At 40.7% G+C, this 22,424-nt stretch overlaps 1 protein-coding gene across 1 annotated transcript in view; it reads left to right on the top strand.

Annotated features, from left to right (window-relative positions):
- Positions 1–2,935: 2,935 nt before the first annotated feature.
- Positions 2,936–22,424, top strand: part of PPP2R2B (protein phosphatase 2 regulatory subunit Bbeta) — a 242,200-nt gene continuing 222,711 nt past the window's right edge. Inside the window, exon 1 of the mRNA XM_026696398.2 lies at positions 2,936–3,270. Coding sequence (XP_026552183.2) covers positions 3,171–3,270 — 100 coding nt within the window. The 5' untranslated portion in view covers positions 2,936–3,170. The remainder of the gene's footprint in view (positions 3,271–22,424) is intronic.

Here is a 22,424-nt window from a genome sequence, read left to right as displayed (position 1 = left end):
TATCTTTAAGGGGGAGTTGACACTGGATGTGTTGCCATTGTCCAAATGAGAGAATAGAGTCAGCACATACGTATCTAGGAAGAAATGCAACTGTAGCTCTAGATAAAAATTGACTGAACATCCTTTGAGCCACAATGCCATGTAGACCTTAAGAGGCAGCAGTCCACCCAAATTGTGTCCTTGTTGCTTTAGAGTTAGAGGCCTATCCAATTCCCGGACCCATAAGACACCATTCTTGTGCTTTAGTATTGTTGGAATTCAGTTTCAGTTTATTATTGTATTAGGTGTCAGTTTAATGCCTGCCCTGATAAGAATAAAGTTGGGGACAGATTTGTGACAAAATATTTACCCCTTTTGGATCTTCTGAATTTTTGCACATTTTCCCTATTTAGCATTCTTATTATTTGTTAGCTTGATTTATATAGCTGCCCAACTCTCACAAAGGATGCTGGGTGGTTTACAATTGGATAGAAAGACAAAGAATGGAATTAAAAATAAAAAGTGCACCCATTTCCTCCCCTGAAAAGAAAAACAAATAACCAAGGCCAACCAGATTGGTTCATCTTGCATTCCATTCCAGTGCCCAGTCCAGTGCCTGGGGTATATACAGTATAATGAAGATAAAGAGAACATAGCAAACCAAAGTTTGATGCTTGTTTAATTTAGTTCATTAATAAAGGCGCTCAACATATGGGAAAAGTAATTGCCTGTGAATTAGATTTTTCTCGATGGGAATTATCTATTATACATAGTTTCAAAGGGTTGAGAATATTTAGATAATGCTTAGGGGAGCTAATTTAAATCAATAAATTCATTATTTTGCAGACCAAAAATACAATCTAAGGCTACTCCATATTTCATTACACAGGGAGAATGGCTCTTCTGTTGGACTTTCATGTATGCCTTGGAGAATGGGAACAGACTGTCAAAAGTTTATGATATGGTTATTTTAATTGCTATTTGATTGTGGGTTGTTGTTTTTGCTTTGGATGACAGTAATGCATTTGACTTTGCTGCCAGAGTTTTTTAAGTGACTGTTAGCCACTGTCATGCCCCTGTCAGAATCTGATTCGGAGGGTTGGGGGGACAAGCATTTGACAGGGAGTGGGAGTGTGGCTCCGTTGGCTGAGGGAGAAACTGGGGAAGGGCAAAGTCTGTCTGTGCAGGGCAGGGGAGAGGTAGAGCAAGGAAGAGGGAATTCAGAGGAAAACCCAAGCCCACCCCCTCTTCATCCTAGGGGGATGGGGGAAGAAAGGGCTCTGATTCCCTTCATTAGCTGCAGCTGGGAGGAACACAGAGTTTAAAAAGGGAAGCTGTGCACAGCAAGTTGTTGGGAGCAAATGAATTTATCTGGTACCATCATGGCTTATCTGTGTTCCTGGCATCTTCACAACTACATGAGTGTTGCTGTGCTTTCAAGTCTCCTGCCCTGTCAAGTTAATTACTGAAGATTTGTTTGTTTGGATTTTTAATTACAGTCTGTATGTACCTTGTTTTGGATTGAATTTGCTATAGTTAAAGGCTGTTCCTGGGAGAGTTTTTCTCCAGCCGAAGGTAACCTGGACATTGGGTGCAAAGTTGGAGGGACTCTTACAGGGACTCTTCTCGTTTATTTGACTGTGTTGCCTTTGTGCCATGCCCCAGGTCATCCCAGCAACCCAGGATCATCTTAGTGAGATAAGCAGCCATAGAAATTGAATAAAATAAACAAACATGGATAGATGATTGCTTTATTATCCTATAATTCTATGGTATTTTCCTTGATACCACTTAGTAATTTATTTCTCAGGAGCTTTCCTCCCTACTGAGAAGTGCTATCAATCCATCTGTATCAATCCCTCAAGAAAACATACAGCCTGAAATTTACTGCTGCCATTGCTAATATCTATTCCAAATTTCTAACTTTGCTGTTAATTCTGGCAGTCCATTGCTACAGAGCCGCCATTACCAGGTTTTGTAGAAAGATAGCAGCTGACCAGGGTGAAGTGGCTCTTCAGTCCCAGCCATTACCGGATCAGCTCATGAAACGGGTAGCAATGTCTATGGAGATTTTCAGTCATCCAGGTCATGGTTGCCCCTAAGTCCTTTTTCAGGAGGCAACCCGACTTTCGGTTTTTTTCTTTGAAGATGTTTAGCTTCTCATCCAAGAAGCCTCTTCAGTTTACAACTATCCTTGGATGCTAACCCGATAAAAAAAATCATTCATTGGTACAATTAAAGATGATTTAACTGTTTCACTAATGAGCTGGGAATGAAGATGAAAGAAATAAAGGCATTCCACAGAAAAGATGCTTCCGACATAAGTTGCGGTTTGCTGCCAAAAGGGGGAAAAAACCCCAAGGTAACATTGAAAAGATTGTGCTAAGTCAATGCCCTCCAATGCCCATGTTCTAGGGAACACACTCAATTGAACTGCCCTCAGCTTTTCCCCCCACTTTCGTCTAAGTAGCCTTGCACGGATGAGTATTGGCGTGGTTTTAGTCCCAAAGGCATTTCTGTTTTGCTTCTATTAAATTTCTCCACCACGAAAACACAACCACTCCGAGTAAAGGCATCCCGTAAATAAGAATAGAAATCGTCCTTGATTGGCTTTTAACGCGCGACCTTGCTGAATTGTAGAGTTTTCCTCTTTTCCGTTTCTGGGTTGAGGTTGCGCCCAGTCCAGCTGACATTGCGGGAAGTCTGCCCCTTTCCAGGCAATGCTTACTTTGATGTTGACAGTCCTTAAGAAGTCGGCCAGCGCGTCGCTCCAAAATCAGCGCCTTGAAACTTGCCGCGGCAATTTCCAAGGATCTTACACGCCCGCGCAGTGTACCGACCTTCCCCGCCGAGAGCGAGCTTTCCAGGATTATCGCACGCCAGTCCCCCTCGTTGCTTCTTGTGTATTTACCAGCGGGAGGGACTTAGTCAGCAAATCCTACTCGGAGGCGCATTAGCCAATGAGGAACCTCGCCCTGCTTGCTAGGGGGCTTCGGAGTTGGCGCTGGACGCCTGCAGAAATGCGAGGCGGTCCTCGCTGGGGCTGATGGCAAAATGGGGTCCGGCAACAGAGGTGGTGACTTAGCTCGCTCAGCAATTGGCGGGATTCCGTAATGCATCCATCCACCATGTAGCCTTGCCTGCCCAGCCCCATGGAGCGAGAGGCTTGTTTACCCCTCACTTTTGCATAAATGCGTCTTTGCCGCTGGAAGATGAAATGCTTTTCTCGCTACCTGCCTTACCTCTTCCGACCGCCGAACACCATCCTCTCTGCCAGCTGCCACACCGAAGGTACCCGAGCGGCAAGGAGAAGGGCAGCATGGGTGGGACGCGATGTACGGCGCAGAGCCGAGGGGAGGAGAAAGTGGGAGGAGAGCCTGAGGTCGCCTTTGGCAGCCGGTGCGTGACCGGGGTTGGCATAACCGGGAGGTGGGGGGGGGCGCGTGAGGGTGAGGATCCGCGATAAGATTTGGGGAAATCTCGGTGTGGCCTTGTGAAAAATACGCCCGCCGTTCCTCATCAAGGTGAATGGGGCACGGTACAACTACCCTTCCAGGAGGGTTTTCTGGCATGGGATGCTTTTAGGCGATCGCCTACAAAGGTGGTTCTTAAGTTTTGCCCCGAGAAGAAACGTAAGAGTAAGATTTATCCTCCCGTGTAAGCAATCCCGCTCGGTGCGTGGAAAGCATGTTTTTTACACTCTGGGTTGCTTTCACTCCCTCCCTCATCCTGGCAATCTGGGTTTATTTTAATTTTTTAAAGATCTCTTGTCCTGTAGAGGCGAGATCAGCCACTGCATACAGTACGGTTAAGTTCTGAGTAAGATTTTTAGATGCTAATGAGCGAAGGGTAAGCTTAACAAGGGGTGGGGTGGGCAAACATCCGACTTTTTTGTATGTGTATGCAAGTTTTCCCTTCTGCACTGATCTGCAGGATGTATACAAGAGCAATATCAGGCCTTTTTTAATGAATTGCCATTTATCCACAGTCTAAGAGTTAATGTAAATAAAGCTTACAGAAAATTACACTGAAACGTTATATTCCTCATACATAAAAATTATCAGGTAGAGGGGTCACTGGTGATAGGCATGGTACAAAATCCTGGATCTATAATTAGTGAGCAGTAGTATAGAAATGTTTCAAAAATGTAAGTTGTGTTTATTTTCTATGTATACAAATGAATGAGCTTATTAAACATGCTTAAATAGGACTCTGGTGCTGCAAGTTAACTAATTAAAATGTAAAGCTGTAGTTGTTTATAGAGGATATTCTAAGCTGAGTTTCCATTAATCTATGTATTTTAGATCAAAACATATTTTAATTTGGCTCAGTAACTTATAATTAGAAGATGGGAAAAGAAGTTAATTTTGGGTTCTAATTGTCCTCATAACGGCCAAAACATGTAAAAATGTGCTTGAAATTGGTTCACTTGGGTTATAATTTAAATTTAGTAAATTTGCTATAAGGAAATAGGCTTGGATTATGCTTTTCTGCCTTTGATTTGTACAAATAAAATATTTCTACAATGATATGTTCCATTGTTACATGATGATCAATCTGCATCCTACAATTTTGGGGCTTTTTCTAGCATTGAATATTTCTGAAACAAATATTATCACACTAATTGAAGATCCATTTGTTTTAAAAAGGCATGTTTTTAATATGACAGGATTTCCAAACATGTTTTAGATACCTGTCTTGATTTATCTTAACTTGCTATCATTTCTGTTTGCTTTCTTCCTTCTTGTCTCATTTTCTCATTATTTTGATAATAAACTTTTCAGGGAAGGATCTGCCCTTTTGACTTCTATGGCTCTTTCAGTCTTTCCAAATTTGATACTGGTCAAATATACTGGATTAGCATATACCTTCAGGCCAATAGAATGTGTAAATTGCAATCCAATTGAACACAGCAGGGTATAAAATTAAGTAAAGTTAATGAAAAGGCCATTAATTAATTAAATATTGTTGCAAAGTAATATTGAAATCAATGCAAAGGAATTGCCAGATAATGACCCCTGAAGGTAGACCTAAAATATACTAAAAGAAAACAAAAGCAATGAGATGGGTGATAATTTAATAAATAGAAAATAATAAAAATGAATATTCCTAAGCTGATCTGCTGAAGGAATGGGCATAAATGGAAAGCAATCAACAGCTATCCCTATGAAGGGTAAAAGCTAGTTGATATTTCTTTCCTTTTGATGTTAAAATAACAAACTGGGAGAGTCCAGAAGATACAGCCACTTCTAAATTTGATATTGGAAGCAACTGGATATATTATCCCTTGAATTCCTTGTTTATACTTAAATTTCTTAGCACTTGTTTGGAATCAAATGGCACTAAATAAAATAAAAGGATAAACAATAAACACTATCAAAACTAAAAATGTGAAGCCACTTCAATCTAACCATAGGAGGGAAGCAAATAAAAAATTACTGTCAATTATTCCTGTAATTGATGGAAAAAGGATTACACACTTTTCCAATTTCTGATTTCCAATCATTGGCCCAATTTAAACAATGTATACGGCTACCCGTCTTATTACAGTACTGTGATTCTGAGTGGCTAACTTAAAACCAGAAAATGGCAAAACAGATCAATTAAAAAAGAAATTACAACAACAATTAATTGCTATATCATGTGCCAGCGATCTAAATAGATTATTCTGTTTTGTAATTGATAAACAATAAACAAATCAGCAAATCTCTCCTAATACTGGATTCAGGTGCCTGAGGTAGGAAAAACAGGTCTGTAGTCACTTATGAAAAACCAAGGCCATTCTGATCTGTTGGAATGCTGGTCTACAAAGCAGATGCTACAGTAGTGAAAGCATAGCTCCTGAATCCCAGAAGATGGGTTTGCTTAAAGGAAGAGGCCAGAAACATGGCCACACTGTCATTTGGGGGGGGGGGTGTAAGCCAAATAATCTGAGATAGTAAGTCCCCCATAAGTAACCTTTGCTCTGTGCCATGCAGACACTAACCATCATCTTGAATTGCAGTCCAGAAACTCATTGGAAGTCAGTGCATTTTGTAGAGAAAGACTCAGAACGGTTTGCACCACCACGTTCTGAACCAGTTGCAACGTTTGAATGGTCTTCAAGTGCAGCTCCATGTAGAACAGGGGTGTCAAATTTGCAGGCCGCAGGCCAGCTAGCCCCACCCCCACCCAGTTTAGCAAAGAGGAAAAAAGTCTTGATACCTCATGTGACACCACAAGTTTTACTCCCCTGATGTAGAAACATTCTGGCAGGCTCAGGAATTCTGGGAGCTAAAATCCACAAGTCGTAAAAGGGCCAAGGTTCCCTGTTTACAGTAATACCGTTATACAGTAATCAGTGTATTATCATGACTAGGGTCTCTTCATTCAGAAACAGATGCTATTGGCTCAAAAGTTGAACTGGGCAAAGACCCTCAATGGCTGCAACTTACTTCTGGGTGCCCTCTGTTTGGGATTGAACTGAAGCCCATTCTTCTTTATCCAGACTCCCAAATCTCTAGGCATTGGGAAAGAACAGTATCATTTGGTTGTCTTGGGGCAAATATTTATAGTTGGGTTTCTGTGGTATGCTATATTTTACACAAAGTTTGTTGCCACAATTGGTTGCCTTTATGTACCGTATGAAACCGTAAACATTGTATTTTGGTATTGTGCAACTATGAACCTTCTTGATATAGTCAAGTGGATTTTTATTATTTGTTACAATATTTTAATGTCATTTTATGATGGTTTTAGTTACAGTATTCTCTTGTAAACAGTTTGGGATTCTAGGAGGAGGTGGCATAATCTGGGCATAAATAAATAAAAAATACAAAGCTGCAATCTCAGATTAATAAAGAGAATACTTTTGAAAGTCATCCAAAGATTTTGTGTGAATTTGACATGATTTTGACTGATGATTGGTTTGGCACCAATTGTATCATAACTCAAGTTACATAATTTGTATAATAATTTGCACTCTTTGAATGATGATGTCACAACACATGAGATAATTGCAGATTGTGCCTGATGCAAATGTTACTCATGTTTTTCTATGTGGTAGCAAATAATTCTGATCTTCTTCTTCATGTTTGGAATCATCTAGTAAGGGCCTATTTTGCCTATATTTCTTTAATGCCTTTGATGTCAATTTTTAAATACCCTCGGCTTTTCTCCAAATGTCAAAATTCAGACGCCTTTTATTTTTTTTCTTTCTTTGTTGTAAGGTTTTATTTTATAACATACAAAAATCCAATTTCAATTGAACAGTGTGTTGTCTGGGTACAAATCATTTTAGGAAATAATAATCACAATATTTACAACATTATTCATTACATTAATATCAATTATATTAATGTTAATAACCATAATAATCATACCATTTGGTTAACCAAGTTAATATATCTTCTTTATATCACTAATCCTTTCATATATTTCCCTGTTTCTAGCTCCTGTTTTTGTCAGCTGACCATTGATAAAATAAGGCCCAAGTTCAAAAAATATTCAGTTTCTTCCTTTTCCTTAATTGTAAGTGTTAGCTTATCCATTTCTGCACATTCTAATATTCTTCTAATCACATCTTCATCTGTTAGGATCTCTTCACTTTTCCATTGTTGTGCAAATACGATTCTCTCTGCAGTCAATACATGTAAAATCAGATATACGTTCCCTTTGTTATACTGTGTGGTGGAATGCCCAGCAAAAATGTCTCTGGTTTCAAATCTATATGTTGTTTTATCATTTTTTATGTATTTTTGTCCAATATTTTTTCGCTTTTTGTCATGTTCACCACATGATAGTATGAACCAGATATCTAGTATTCAGAAGCCTTTTCTGTATAGAATTCTGTGAAAGGAAAATGTATATCTGGTTAATTTGAAATGTTCATGTGTTTTGAAGGTGCAACATTTTTCTTTATTTTAATGAAATGTTTGGCTTTCTGATGCAATTATCCTGAATAAAATAATACCAGACCAAGTAATAAAGTAATACATCACATGTGTTTGATGGAGATTGCTTTGTTTTGATCAATCTGTGGAAACTTATTTCAAATCATGTGATGATGATTATCTTCATCCCAAAACTCTGGCTTAAGACAATCACTGCACATGTTACACATGTATTGAAAGAGGAATCCCAGAATCTTAGGGGAAATCACACATTTGGATAGACCTGAAAAAAGTAATGAGGGCTTATTGCTTACATTACTGATTTTTGCATGATAATTGTGAAGTCATAGAATTCCACCACTGATTGCCACATTTCTGGAAAAAAATATTGTGTTATATTATATTATTTTATATTTCTCACTGGCACAATCCATTAAAATTATGCAAGAATACAGAGAGCCAGGGTACTGTAGTAGTTAAGGGCTTGTATGTTCTAGAACCGTGATCACGAACCTATGGCACGTGTGCTGGAAGTGGTACGCAGAGCCACCTCTGCTGGCATGTGAGAGGTCACCCAGAAGAGCCCCACTGTGCATGCACGCCCACCCCCCCGCCAGCCAGTGGATTGTCTGCTATCTGCCACACATGCATGGGGGAGACATGTGCATGGGAGTCGCACGCTCATGCGCAGAGGCATGCGGTGTGTGGGGGGTTGCATGCGCATGCGCAGAGGTGTGTGGTGCTTGCGCAGGGGGCATGGGGAGTCACACGCACATTGCATCATGGTAGCAGGCATGCGAGAGTGTGCACTTTTGGCATGCAACGTGGAAAAGGTTAGCCATCACTGTTCTAGAAAATCCAGATTCAAAGTTACCCATGTCCATAAAAGCTCAGTGGGTAATTTTAAGCTACTAATTCTCCTCCATGCTGCATTGAGAGCCCAGGATGGGTTGACTCCTTCCTATGACATCATTTAGCTGAGTCTGTACTAAGATATAAAAGCCAGCCCCCGGGAGAGACCCCAGCTTTTGACTCAGCTCCTTTCAGTCAGTAGCTGTGTCTCTGAAAGCGTTCTGTTAGATAGCAATCACCAGCGATCTTCAATACTGTTTCCTCGCTTCAAGCAGCTCCCAGGGATCTGGGCAGCTGCTCTTCCAGGAGAGCAGGGCTCTCTCTCCTGCAACGTTGGGAGCAGCGTTACCAGAGCTCTGTGCAGGCAAGCTAGGCAGCGTCTGTAGACCTCTCCCACGCCTGCGGTTTTGAGCGATCATAAAAACGATCGGCAAACCGATAAGAGCGCAAGCCAGCTGATCATGAGGCCGGCAGCTGCATTTTTCCCTTGCTGACTTCGCTCGGGGCTCTGTATAGCCTAAGGAGCGATTCTTCGATCTCAGAGCCTGTTTCCCCTAGTCAGTGGCCATCTTGGATTGAAGCCTTCCACCACGAGGTGAGCGGCCATTTTATAAGCCCAGGGGCCATTTTATACCCTAAAGGACTTACTAAAAATTTCTAAGAGCCTTTATTCTACAAATGGAGTGAGATAAGACTCAGGCAGAGCTTCCCTCCCCCCACCCCGTGGAACAGTCTCTTAAGCCCAATAAGAGAAAAAGATGTAAGCAACACACCCAATCAGTCCAGAGGGAGGTAGCTGCTAAAATCAGAGCCAAGGCTCTAGCCCTTAAGAAGGCAACTAAGGCTGAGTTGAGGGCAGAAAAGCATAGACATGCAGCCCTAGAGAGACAGTTCAACAGAACTATTCAACAGAAGGGAGTGCAACTACAGCATGTTTCAGGTGATACTCGTGGGCCCCAGCCAAGCCCTCCCAGGGGAGGAGAAGTTATCTATGAGCCTTTCTATCCTCCATCCTGGTCTTCTGAGGCTCTTGTAGTACAGATCCTCAGGATCTAAGCAGATCTGGGCCTTATTTTTGACCAAAATCTTTCAGAGGAAGAGGATTCTCGCCCAGCAGACATCCTCTGCATTGGTCTTCAAACCTACTCTCTTCAGGCCATTTTTCAGCAAAGCCTTGGTCACAGCCAAGCTGTTGCTGGAGGAAGTGGCTCCTGAGCCACAAGGAAATCCCTCTAGCCAAGGGGACTCGCTCTTCTCCAAGTCTGTAGTGCATGTAGAAGTTTTGCCTTCTCCCATTTTGTTCCTGGACATGGTCAAGGAACAGTGCAATTCCCCTTTGGCAGGTCCTCGCCCATTTTCTCTGGATAAGCATTTCTACAATGTCAGCGCAGCTCTGGACAATGCCCTGACAGTGTCTTCTGTTGACATTCCGATTCTGGCCTTGTTCTCATCTTCAGGCACTCCCACGGAGCCAGAAGATATCCTGAAACCGGATAATAAATATTCCGAAAAGACCCCCAAGTACAATCACCAGGCCGCTGCATGGGCTGTTCGGGGTTCAACGGTAACATCCTTTTTCACGAGGGCATCCATACGGTGGCTGCGCCAACTCCAGAATAGATTGCCTGCTTCTGACCTTTGGTCTCACCAAGACCTTAATAAGATTATTGCAGCGGCGGAATTCACTGCGGATGCCACTCTCAATTCCACCAAATTTGCATCCAAGGCCATGGCATCTTCAGTAGCAGCAAGAAGACTTTTATGGCTCCGAAATTGGCTGGTGGAGTCACGCCAAAAATGGAAGCTGGCTTCAGTTCCATTCGCAGGCGATAAGCCTTTTGGCAATGCTTTGGAACCTCATTGAAACCAGAGATAAACGTAAAATTCTCTTTTCCTCTGGGAAGAAAGCCGACTATCATCCTGCTCCTTATCGCCCTCCTGCCTTTCGAGCGGAGACCTCATCTCGCTTCCCCCACTCTCAGAGGCTGTACTCCTAAAGCCAAGACCAACGTGTGGAAGCATCTGGCAGGCAACAACCTTCTACTGGTAAACGGCCCTTTCGGGGGGGGTGGGGGTCATTCCTTCTGTCGCTCTAAGTAAACCCTCATTCTCCCCACCCATCGGAGGTCGCCTAGCCTTCTTTGCCTCCAAATGGGAGGAGTCAACGACGAATGCCTGGGTGCTCAGCACTATTGGGTCAGGGTTACAATTGGACTTCCTAATGGCACCCCCAGAAAATTTTTTGATCTGTTCTGTCTCTCAGGACATTTCAAGGCAAGCCCTCATGAATCAGGCCATTCAGCACCTTCTTGAAATCAGGGCTATTCAACCTGTTCCCCCCTCTCAATAGGGACGTGGACTTTACTCTCGCCTTTTCATTGTTCCCAAAGCCTCGGGGGAGTGGCGAGCCATCCTTGATCTAAAATTTCTCAACCAATTTGTAAAATACAGGCAATTTAAAATGCAAACTCTGCATTCTATTTTAGAGAGCATTCAGGAGGGCGACCTCTCTTCCAATGATCTCACGGAGGCTTACCTCCACATCCCAATTTGGCCTCATCATCACCATTTTCTCCATTTCTGTTATCAGAATACCCATTACCAGTATCAAGTACTTCCCTTCGGCCTCTCATCGGCTCCAAGGGTCTTCACAAAGGTTCTGGCGGAATTGATGGCATCTCTGCCTTCATTCTTGGCAGGACTAGACTTCCTGTCTCTGGAACTTCTCTGGAATTTTTTTTTCCCCTCCTTTGCTGGTACTTTGCTTGTGTGGAGTGACCATTCAAAGTTACAATGGCACTGAAAAAAGTGGCTTATGGCCGTTTTTCACACTTATGACTGTTGCAGCATCCCCAGAGTCATGAGAGGCCAGGTGAGGAGATGCGTGCCTCGATGTGAGTGATGTTGAGTTGGCCACGCCCAGCCAGTCACATGACCACCAAGCCATGCCCACCAACTAAGCCACGCCCACAGAACAGGTTGTTAAAAATTTGAATCCCACCCCTGGTTAATACTCAAAATGTCACAGCTAATGGGTTTGTTTCAACTGTGTTTTAGTGACAAAGTCGGATACCCTCTAAATTTGGTAATACATTTCTTGTAAGTTTATGAGTTTTAAAATTGTCAATTGTGGCTTAAATAGCTTTAGAATTCTTCTTGAATGCAGAAATAATCTCTTATGCACACACAAAAAAGCACAAATGAAAATACACAAAATGAGTCATGAGAATAATTGGAGTTCTGGGGCTAAATCAATCTCCATTAAATGGAACGGGATTTCCTTTTGAATTAAGATACATAGGAACAGACTCAGCTATCTTAAGAGCACCTAATAGCAGGGGCTCTGCTAAAATCCATTTTGTGTACTGTTGTGCCTACCTATTCCTAGATTTGGTGGCAATAATTCCTTAGTGCTGTGATGGTGAACCTATGGCACGTGTGCCACAGGTGGCATGCAGAGCTATTTGTGCCGGCCCACGAGCTGCAGGCAAACCTACTTCACTGTGCATGCGCGTGCCTCACATCTGATTTTTGGCCTGTTTGAGGCCTTTCCTGGCCTCCCAAAGGCTTGAGGAAGGCTTCTGCAGGTTATTCAGGCTGAAAACTAGCCCTGCTTCATCACTTCCTGTTTTTCCAAAAAGTGACGAAATGGGGCTAGTTTTCGGCCTGCAAAGCCTGCAGAAGCCTTCCACAAGCCTTTGGGAGGCCGAAAAAGGCCTTAAACCAGCCGAAAATCAGCTGTGAGGCGCTGTGCAGGTAAGGGGGTGGCAGGGATGTATGGGGGGACTCATTGCCTTCTGGGTGCTGGCACGTAAGCGCGAGCATGCAAGCACGAATGAAATTTTTGACACAGGAACCCAAAAAGGTTAGCCACCACTGCCTTAGTGCAGCCATGGAAGTTAAATCTAAGTTAGAATCCCATATGATATTCATCTATTACTTGCTTAAGCTGCTTCTGTAATATGCTTTATCTGCATATTATAGCATATAATAATAGCATATAATAGCGTATAATAATATGCTATTATTATTAATTTTGAACATATGAGTTATTGAGAAAGTACTTCTGAAAAAATGTGGCTTTGACAAACATAAAAACATATTCCACTTGCATTAATGTAGAAAAATCTTATCAGTACTGATACTTTCCTATCCAGTGGTCTTTAGACAAATATCTGTATGGGCATTAGGAACTTTATAGAACTTTGATTCTGAGATATTTACAGCTAAGCTAGCTGTAAATATCTCAGAGTCAAAGTTCTATAAAGTTCCTAATGCCCTTAATAAGTGCATGTTGCTTTTCTAGGTTTTTAAGAGTAAGCGAAGAACTAGGGGGAAAAAAGGAAAAATGCATTTAAGTTCAAGAATAGAACAAGGCTCTAGAGAAAAATCTATTTATATAACAATGAAACATTCCTGGTGCCATTTTATAGTCTACAGATTTTGGATAATAATTCAGTCAAGAAGATTGCAAGAAACGCTGACTTGTGACTTTAGCTGTGGTACTGGCCTAATTCATACAACCTAGTTAATCATAATGCTTGGGGACTTAGTAGGGAAAAGATTCAAAAAAGTCAAGGTGGATGCAAATGTAATTGAAACTCCATTTCTTCTTAATATGCATTATCAGCATGTAAAAAAATGGGTAGGGTTATCGTTTTTAATGCTCTTTCATGCATTATGCTGTTTGCGACTTAATTGAAGGTGTGAATTTAAGAAGTGCAGTTTATTCAGTAAATAGCTAAACTGTTACCTAGTACATGTAACTGTTACCTAGTGACAGTTTTAAGTGGGATTTATGAGAAAAAAATAAAGCAAGTTATCCCTGCAAGGCTATGCGTAAACCCATATTTGTTTATTTGTTTTATATTCCACCTCTTATTCAGGAGCAGAAAGCTTTGTAAAAATAATGAGAATCAACTCATTAATCAATAAATCAAGTTGAAGGAAATGGTTTAATTTAAATTGAACCATTTAATTTAAAACAACATTTTCAGTTATCAACTTTGGACTTGATTAGCATAAAATGTTGAGCAGCTTAGAAAAAAATTTTAAACATCAAAATTATTCTTCCCCAGGTTTTTTCTGCCATTCATGCAGCTGAATATTATTTGAAACAATATTTATTTATTGAGCTTCTGGAACATTCTGGTTTAAAAAGAAAAATGTGCCCTCACATGATAATAGATGTGTTAAGAATTGCTTAGGTCATGCTGTATTTCAATATTTTAGAAATATTGTTGAGGAATTGATCAGATTGCAGGAGAAATAAAAAGATAAACAAAAACACATTATGTCCTGTAAGAGTTAAAGCTACTTCTGCAGCAAAATTTAGGGAGTCCAGATGAGATGTAAAGAAGTTAGCTGTCTTTAATTTATAGAGCTACAGAAGAATGGAAACGATGCTGTGGCATTTCAGTTGGCAGGTATTTTACTCAAAAGACCCTATTTCTGATTTTCCCCTACGGGAGGGTACCACAGTATTCATGCTTTCTTAAGTTGTCTGGGAAAAAAGGAAACCTAGGCAGCATTTTAAAACAGTCAAATTGTTTTCCACAGTGAATTCTCAGTTGCTGGGTAAGAGCTTTACATGGCAACCAATTGAAAAGTTTTCTTTATTCACCTGCCAAGAAAAAAAAGACAAAAGAATAATCAGAAACAAAGCTAGAAGGAGGAATTAAAATATACCTCAGTGTGTCTTGATTTCCTGCCAGTTTTCCAAAGCTGGTTAGAAGATGGGTTCACTCACTATACTACATCTAAATCAAATTCTGTAACGATTTAATGTAACTGACTTCTATACATTTCTTGTGACTCAACACCAATTTCTGTTTAGCTTTTAACTAATTTATACTAGAAACATGAAGCATTTCACTTAACTTGGGTCCACTTTGAATGCTAAAATTTACCTTTAAATAGTTAAGTAAATACTATTTTAAAGAGATGGTACACAGGTAAACAAAAATCTGGGTGACTAAGAGATACTGACAGTTTTAGTATCGTTTTGTGATTAGCCAAGTTTTTGCAGCCCAGATCTAAGAACTTTAGTGTGTCTGCATTGTTGAGAGATTTGGATTAGATCTGGGAAAGTTCATGTTCAAAGTTCTCCTTAGTCATAGGGATCACCTGGTCAATTATTATCTCCTAGTTTATCCACCTCAGTGGTGGGATTCAAATTTTTTTACTATCAGTTCTGTGGGTGTGGCTTGGTGGGCATGGCAGGGGAAGGATACTGCAAAATCTCCATTCCCTCCCCACTCCTGGGGGAAGATTACTGCAAAATCCCCATCCCTTCCCCACTCTTGGGGGAAGGATATTGCAAAATCCCATTCCCTCCCCACCCCACTAACCTGCTTTCAAGCTCCATTCTCCTGTGCAGGGCAACCAAAGAAGACTCAGCCGATCAGCTGGGACTCAGGAGGCAGAGAATAGATGGGAGCAGGGCCGGTCAGAGGTAGTATTTGCTGGTTCTCTGAACTACTCAAAATTTCTGCTACTGGTTCTCCAGTACTGGTCAGAACCTCCTGAATACTGCATCTGATCCCCCTGATGTAATTATTGTGAGAATAAAATTGGAAAGTATACTAAATATACTTACTTTGAATTTCTGGAGGAATGCATAAATATATATGCAGCAATTACATCTATGATTTTGTTTAATTTTTTGCAATACTGAGTGTCAAATACGAGGAATTTCAAGTTGCATTAATGAAGATATCTCTGTAGTAGCTTTAAATGGCTTTGAATATAAAGATAATTCAACACTTATTTGGCATGTTTAATCACAGTGAAATGGTACAGGATGGACATTTAATTGTGGTTAAATTGTGCTTATATAAAGCTTAAATAAATTGTAAATTTATTTGAAGAACTACTTAGAACTTGGCAAAAGAAAAGGCATTTCAGAGCTATTAATTGGGTGTGTATACTGATTACTCAGGTTGGAGTTTTCAAATTCTCTGTTTCAATAATACCATTTAAAGAATCTCCTTCTTAAAATATAGTTTTAAAATATTATGTCCTACAGCTTCCTGTAATTATTATTTAAATGAATGTATGAAGGTTGTTATTAGAATGCAATTACAGGAAATAATCTTATTCCAAAAAGATAGCTTTGTGAGGGTACTTTAGCAAAAAGAGAATCTAATGGTACTGAAAATTTTTATTATGGCATAAACTTTCATTGGTAGGACTGGAATTAATTAATTCATTCATTCATTCATTCATTCTTCATTTTCTTAACCACCTATCTCCATTAGTAGTAATCAGTATTAATCAAATAAATACTTTGGCAGGTATCTTTATGCATATTAAGCCGAGGGGGAAAGAATAAAGAGGCCAAAACGTATGACATCTCTTAATATATTTATGTAGAGGTGAAAAAGTATTATAAATAAAAGAAAGATTACCAAACAAAGTCCAGCAGCTACTAGAATCAAAGTGGTGATAAATACATTTGTGAATTGCTTTATTCAACATATCTATATATATAAAAGTGTGTGTGTGTGTGTGTGTGTGTGTGTGTGTGTGTGTGTGTGTGTTCCAGCATAACTCTGGAATGCCTCAAGCAATTTCAACCAAACGTGGTACACAGATGACTTACCCTCTGGAAAAAAATATTGTGGGGGTAAGACACCCCTAAAACCCCTTGGGTGGGTGGGTGTGTGCCTTAAAATGGCTTCTACTGTACAGCACAATGGACTTGCCATGGTAACAGCTTCACATTACTCCACAATGAGGCTCCCTCTCAGCTCTCCAAGGAAATGTCAGATGATTTGCCAAGTGCAATCAAACGCCAAAAAAATGAAACACCAGCATAGATAAAGAAAGTCCCAAGGAGAGGAATAGAAGAATTGCGATGCTGCGGGAGAGACAGTATAACAGTGTGAGGCCTGACTAAAGATTAAGAGAGATAGGGTTACTACATCTAGAGCTTTAGAGACAGTACAACAACCTGAGTCCCGACTACAGGATTTTCCTATCTAAATACAGGATTGGGATAAATAAATACCTGGGCAATGCCAGGTTATCAGCTAGTCTTGAATAAAACATACCTTAAGAGGAACACAACTGTGTAGGAAAATTCTAACATATACAGCACAGTGCTGCCAGCCAATCAAGATTAAAAAAAAAAGCTACAAAACAGACAGAAGATATTAGAAACATCAATCAAGCAGAACACAGCAAACTCCAAGACCAATAAACACAGACCAAGACTCCCAACCAATCAGGATGAAGAAAAAACCATTTTGGCATGGCAGTAGGCTAGCCCCAAATTTAAAACAGAAACGGCTGTAAAAGTCTGACTCACAGACAAACACAATACAGAAGCCTGATGATGGCAGATGAGATTCTGCCAAAACGTTGCTACAACTTTAAAAGCACAACTATAATGACGTGGGAAAATACCCGAACAAAGCTGAATACCACACACACACACACACACAATATTATATATTAACATTTCACCTAGATTAGCAAACCAGAATGGCTGGGTTGATATATTCTGCCCGTGTTTCTCAACCTTGGCAACTTGCATGGACTTCAATTCCCATTCTGGCTTTGCTTTACTAACTTTCTCAAAGTGCCACTGCTGTTGCATTCTTTCTTTCTGTCTGTCCGTCCATCCATCCATCCAAAAGGTCTGCCTGCCTTTCTACCTACCTATCTCCCAATATAGATTGATCTATCTGTCTGTCTGTTTGTCTGTCTGTCTATCTATCTCTATCTATACATGCATCCAAAATGTCTGCCTGCCTGCCTGCCTTCCTGCCTACCTACCTGCCTGCCTGCCTACCTGTCTTTCTGTCTACCTACCTACCAATATAGATCTACCTACCTACCTACTTATCTACTTACCTACCTACCTACCTATCCATACATTTATCCAAAAGGTCTGCCTGCCTGCCTGCCTATCTACCAATCTACCTACCTACCTGTCTCTCTCTGTGTGTCTGTCTCTCTCTCTCTCTATCCATCCATCCATCCATCCATGTTCGAAGCACCAGCCCCGCAGGCACATTGGGAAAGTAGAGCAAAGCCAGTCTGGGGGAGGAGGAGGAGGAGGGAGAGAGAGAGAGAGACCTGATGCATCGTATTGAAATGAGGCATAGTTTAGACCGAAGCCCTTTTCCACATTGAAACATTTTTGCCAGCACATTGAAACATCTTTGGCTTCTATTAAAGGTTTTGTGGATGAAACATGGTCAAGACTATCAGGAAGCTCTCCCATTTTGTTGAGTCTTTAAACAGGATCCATTGGACCAGATCTCCATTCTAAAAATTACTTTTCCCCAATGTATTAATTACAGTGCCAATTCTGAAGAAGGCAAAACCAAAATGTATTGATAAATTACAAGGAGAGAACACACACGCGCACATGCGCGCGCGCGCACACACACACACACTCCCTTCTAACCCTGCTGGAGCAGGTGATTGGACTGGAATAGATATCTCATTGTCTTTCTCCTCCCTCCCTCCTTCTTTATTTCTTTTTCTTTCTGTCCCTTCCTTCCATCCCCCCCTTTCTTAAGGGAGTAGATGAGGACAAAGGACAGCATCAGGCATATGGTTACATTGATCAAGCAGGTTTGGCTGCCTTAACAATGCTTTTATGGAGGAAAAAAAATCCTGAACAGGAAATAGAATCCTCAAACTTAATGGGTATTGAATAATCTGTGCCTTTCTTTGAAGAAATACTGACAGCAATTGTTTAAAATATCCCAACCACCCTCAAGGCCTGTTTAGTCTGATTAAAGTTCCAAAGGGGAACACAACTTCTTAATGAAATTGTTAAAGTTCTGACATCTTATGAAGTCTTCTTGGGAGATTCTAGCAGAGGAGAAAACTGCCTGTAAAATAAGACATAGTGACAGATTGAGGAAAAAGAATAAAAATTGCTCCCCCAGAGGCTGATTTTGAAAGCTGAACCGTGTGAAGCTCTCATGAGCATTTGTTTGTTTTGGTAAGAGCAGCCTTCTCATCCAGGCCTTCGAACACATATGAACACTTAGTTCTCTGGAGAAGGTTTCAATGCTGGGAAAGGTGGAAGGAAAGAGAAGAAGAGGTTGAGAAGGAGAAAGATGTATGCACTTAGTTAGAGAGATGATAGGCACATTGTTAAAGATTGAAAGGACCAGATTAAAAACAGATCATCTGGGCAGAAAACCTATTTATGTCGTCATTAAGACTCAACATCATCTTAATAGCACAGTCAATACACAATTCCTAATTGTTTTTATAATGCAAATTTCAGTTTATCCTGTGAATCATGTGGTTTTCTGAACTATGAAAATTTTGTATATTATAATAATATTTTGTAAGTTAAAAACTCATCACTTTTTCAGGGCAAGAAAATAAATACTCTTTTACAATAAGTAAATTCTACATCTACAAAATAGAAATTACAGGATGGAAGCGAAAGTATGGCATCTAAAATTACTCTTCTAATTACAGTTATTTTTATCATGCTATCTAAAAGAAGGAAACAATAGTCAATATCTATATACTACTAAAACTCTTAACAGTGATTATCTGTTAACCCAAATGGTATAATATACAGGTAGTCCTCAACTTGCAACAAGTCACCATTCAAAGACATGATAGACCATTCAAAAGCTACTTATGGCCTGATTTTTAAGTTGTAGCAACCGCAGAGCCCCTATTGTTATGTTAAAAAAATTCAGGCACTTGGCAACCTACCCACCCTTATGACCGACCACAAAGATGCTACATTGGACAACCACACCTATCTCCCCTCCATCACCCTTTGGCAGTGGCTGTAATAAATTGGGGGCACTTTGAAATGGTACACACTTTTTGGATGGAGCTTCAGAGATTGTGTTGGAAAAGGAAAGCAGGCCATTCTGCCTCTTGGCTTCCCAGCAGGCCAGGTAACTCTGTCCTGGAAGCAGGAAGCAGGCATTATTTCAGAATGAATTGCGGCCACTCCCAGATTGTTGCTCTCTTTAGGCATAGAGCCTCCAATGTATAGAAGGTCACATGATGCAGTAGATGCTTCCAGAAGGAGATCTACAGTAAAAGTAAGTGACCAATAGGTGGTGAGGTGTATGGAGGAGAGTGAGGGACCCAGCAGGAAGGGAAACAGGCCTAAGGCTTGCAGGGGCCCAGTGGGGCAGGAAAGGAGGCCCAAGGCCTGCAGGTATCCTGATGGATGGGAAGTGGAGCACAGGGGTGGGAGAGACCTTCAGAGGCAGGCCACGTGTGAGTTGGGGCAGACCACGTGTGAGATGGGGCAGTGCTTAGTGCCAGAACTCCCCACCCCTGAGATAGCCCATGCTCCATTTAATGATCCCATTAGGAAGAGTAGGGGTGGAGAATCATTAAGCGAGGCAATCACATAGATGCCTCACTTAATGATCATCACAACTTGCAGTCTCCATTATAATTGATAGCTGAGGACTATTTGTACCACAACAAGTTTTGTCTCAAGGTGCCTAAAATCTGCTAAAGAAAGCATAAAAAAATGTGGGACACATTACTCCTTGAAATTGAAATTTTCATATATATTCAGACTAGTTATATTTGCAGAGTTGTGGCTGTCGCACTGTCCCCATGAGCTGTGGTGACGCAGTGGTTAAAATACAATTTGCAGACTACTGACTGCCAGCTACAAGCAGTTTGGCAGTTCGATCCTGACTGCTCAAGGTTGACCGCTCAGCCTTCCATCCTTCTGAGATTGGTAAAATGAAGACCCAGATTGTTGGGAGCAGTATGCTGACTCTGTAAACTGCTTAGGGCTGTAAAGCACTGTGAAGCAGTATATAAGTCTTAAGTGCTGTTGATATTATGACATTGTGAATTCTGACTGTCCCTGTCAGCTTCCCATGAGCAAGGTCAATGGGAATGCCTGGAGGAAGACACAAGTCAAAACCCATTGATTTTTTTTGTTGCCTGTGGTCATTCTGTTTATTTGTTTAGGCCAGGGGTGTCAAACTCATGGCCCATGGGCCTCATGCGTCATGCACTGGCCACGCCTACCCCCAGTTTAGCGAAAGGAAAAACAGTTGTGATACATGACAACTCTGGTTTATGCAATTAAATACTTATTACTGAAGTTTCTTTGCCTCTTCAATTATTTTTCTATGTGTGATAAATCCTCTTCTTAGATGATCATGGAACCATCCACCCATGAGGTTAAAAAAATGATCATCCTAAAATTTAATGTCCATTTTTGTCAAATCAAACTGCACTACTTTTCTCAAAGGAAGAACCAACTAGTTAACAGGGTTGTCTTTCAAATGAGCTTATACAACAGTGTTGCAGCTAGACATCTGCACCAGATTCTTAGAAACTTTTAAGAATGCCCTCATTTCCTTTGTCTCTCAGCATACCTTAGTTGTTTTCCAGGGTATTTTCCAGTTATTTTCCCGACCAGGGTCTTTTACATTGTGCATCAATGGTAGTTACACTATTGTTTTACAAAGTAGGCATTGGATGAAGTAAAAAGAGGCTGCTGGCTCATATATGCTAGCTTGCAGAACAGAACAAAATGGAGTCTGCAGAACAGAAGACAATACTTTATATTTTTCTCCCTCAATATAATACGCAGCTCTTCCATAAAGGGTATTACAAATGTACTGCATTTGCTTGCTTGTTGTTACCTCAGGCTTCCACAGGGTGGGGATGTTCATTAACACTCAATTATCATTCTGTAACTCAGTTCTTGTTAACTACAAATGCTTCCTAGGGTCCTTTGTTAGCAACATTCCATTAAAAAAGAAAGGAGAGCATTCCAGTTTTTGCATTCAGCTCAAAAAGTAGTCAGACAAAAGGGGGAAAGGGAGAAAAAGTAGTTACGTTAGTATTTGATGTGGAATGGAAACTTTTTTTCAAAGGAAAGGGTTGGTTTTTTTTTTTTAAAAAAAAAGATAGGCAGATCAATTGTACTTGAAATTAATTAACCAATTTGTAAACATGATGCTCCCTGTATCTTTGTTTTTAAGACATTTGCCCGTGGGGTATATGATTAGCATTTTCCCTTGGAAATTAGTGACTTGACTAACTTGATCAAGCTCATAAATGCTCAATCTGGTTGATGTAAAAGGTTTATTTTTAATGGCTTCATGGTTGCTAAAAAGAACTAGGAAGCCAAGAGTGTGGAGACATCATTAACAGATACAATATATTGGCAGCTTATTTAATAAGGCAAACAAACAAGGCTACTTTAATTATGGGCGCTGGCCTAGAGAGGCAGCAGCAAGCCAGCAAGCAAAGAACTCCCGCTGTGAAAGTGTTTTCAGAAAAGAGCTCTGAATAGAAACATTATGATGAGCTGTCAATATTGTCCTTTCAAGGAAAATAACAGCATTCATGCATTTTGTATAAGGGGGTAGATCAAACAGGCAATCAAAGTCATCTTATTAGGTATAGATGCTCCCCTGCGTTGTTTGTAGCACTGTAGATGCTCAGGCATTACAGGACGGGCTTATTTGCCTGCAGCTGTTGAAATGGTCATCTTTCAGTGTCCTTAAGGAAACTTCCCTGCAAGTTGCATCTTACCCATTTCTGCCACATCCCTTACATGATTTAGGTCTTTTCCCTTGTGTATCTTGGGATATCAACTCTGAACGGTTTCTGGCAATTATGTTGTGACACAAAAGAAGGATCCATTGTAAAAATGTCCTTCTGCACTAGGTGAGCAGTTCCCAGCGTGATGCCAGACTGCAATCTGGAGTGGTCCCAATGTCCTCTACTGCATGT

This window comes from Pseudonaja textilis, chromosome 2, assembly GCF_049901715.1.
Source record: "Pseudonaja textilis isolate UNSWEBS1 chromosome 2, rPseTex1.2, whole genome shotgun sequence".
Classification (NCBI taxonomy): Eukaryota; Metazoa; Chordata; class Lepidosauria; order Squamata; family Elapidae; genus Pseudonaja; species Pseudonaja textilis.
Note: the sequence above shows the minus strand (reverse complement) of the source record. Positions and strands in the feature narration are given on the sequence as shown.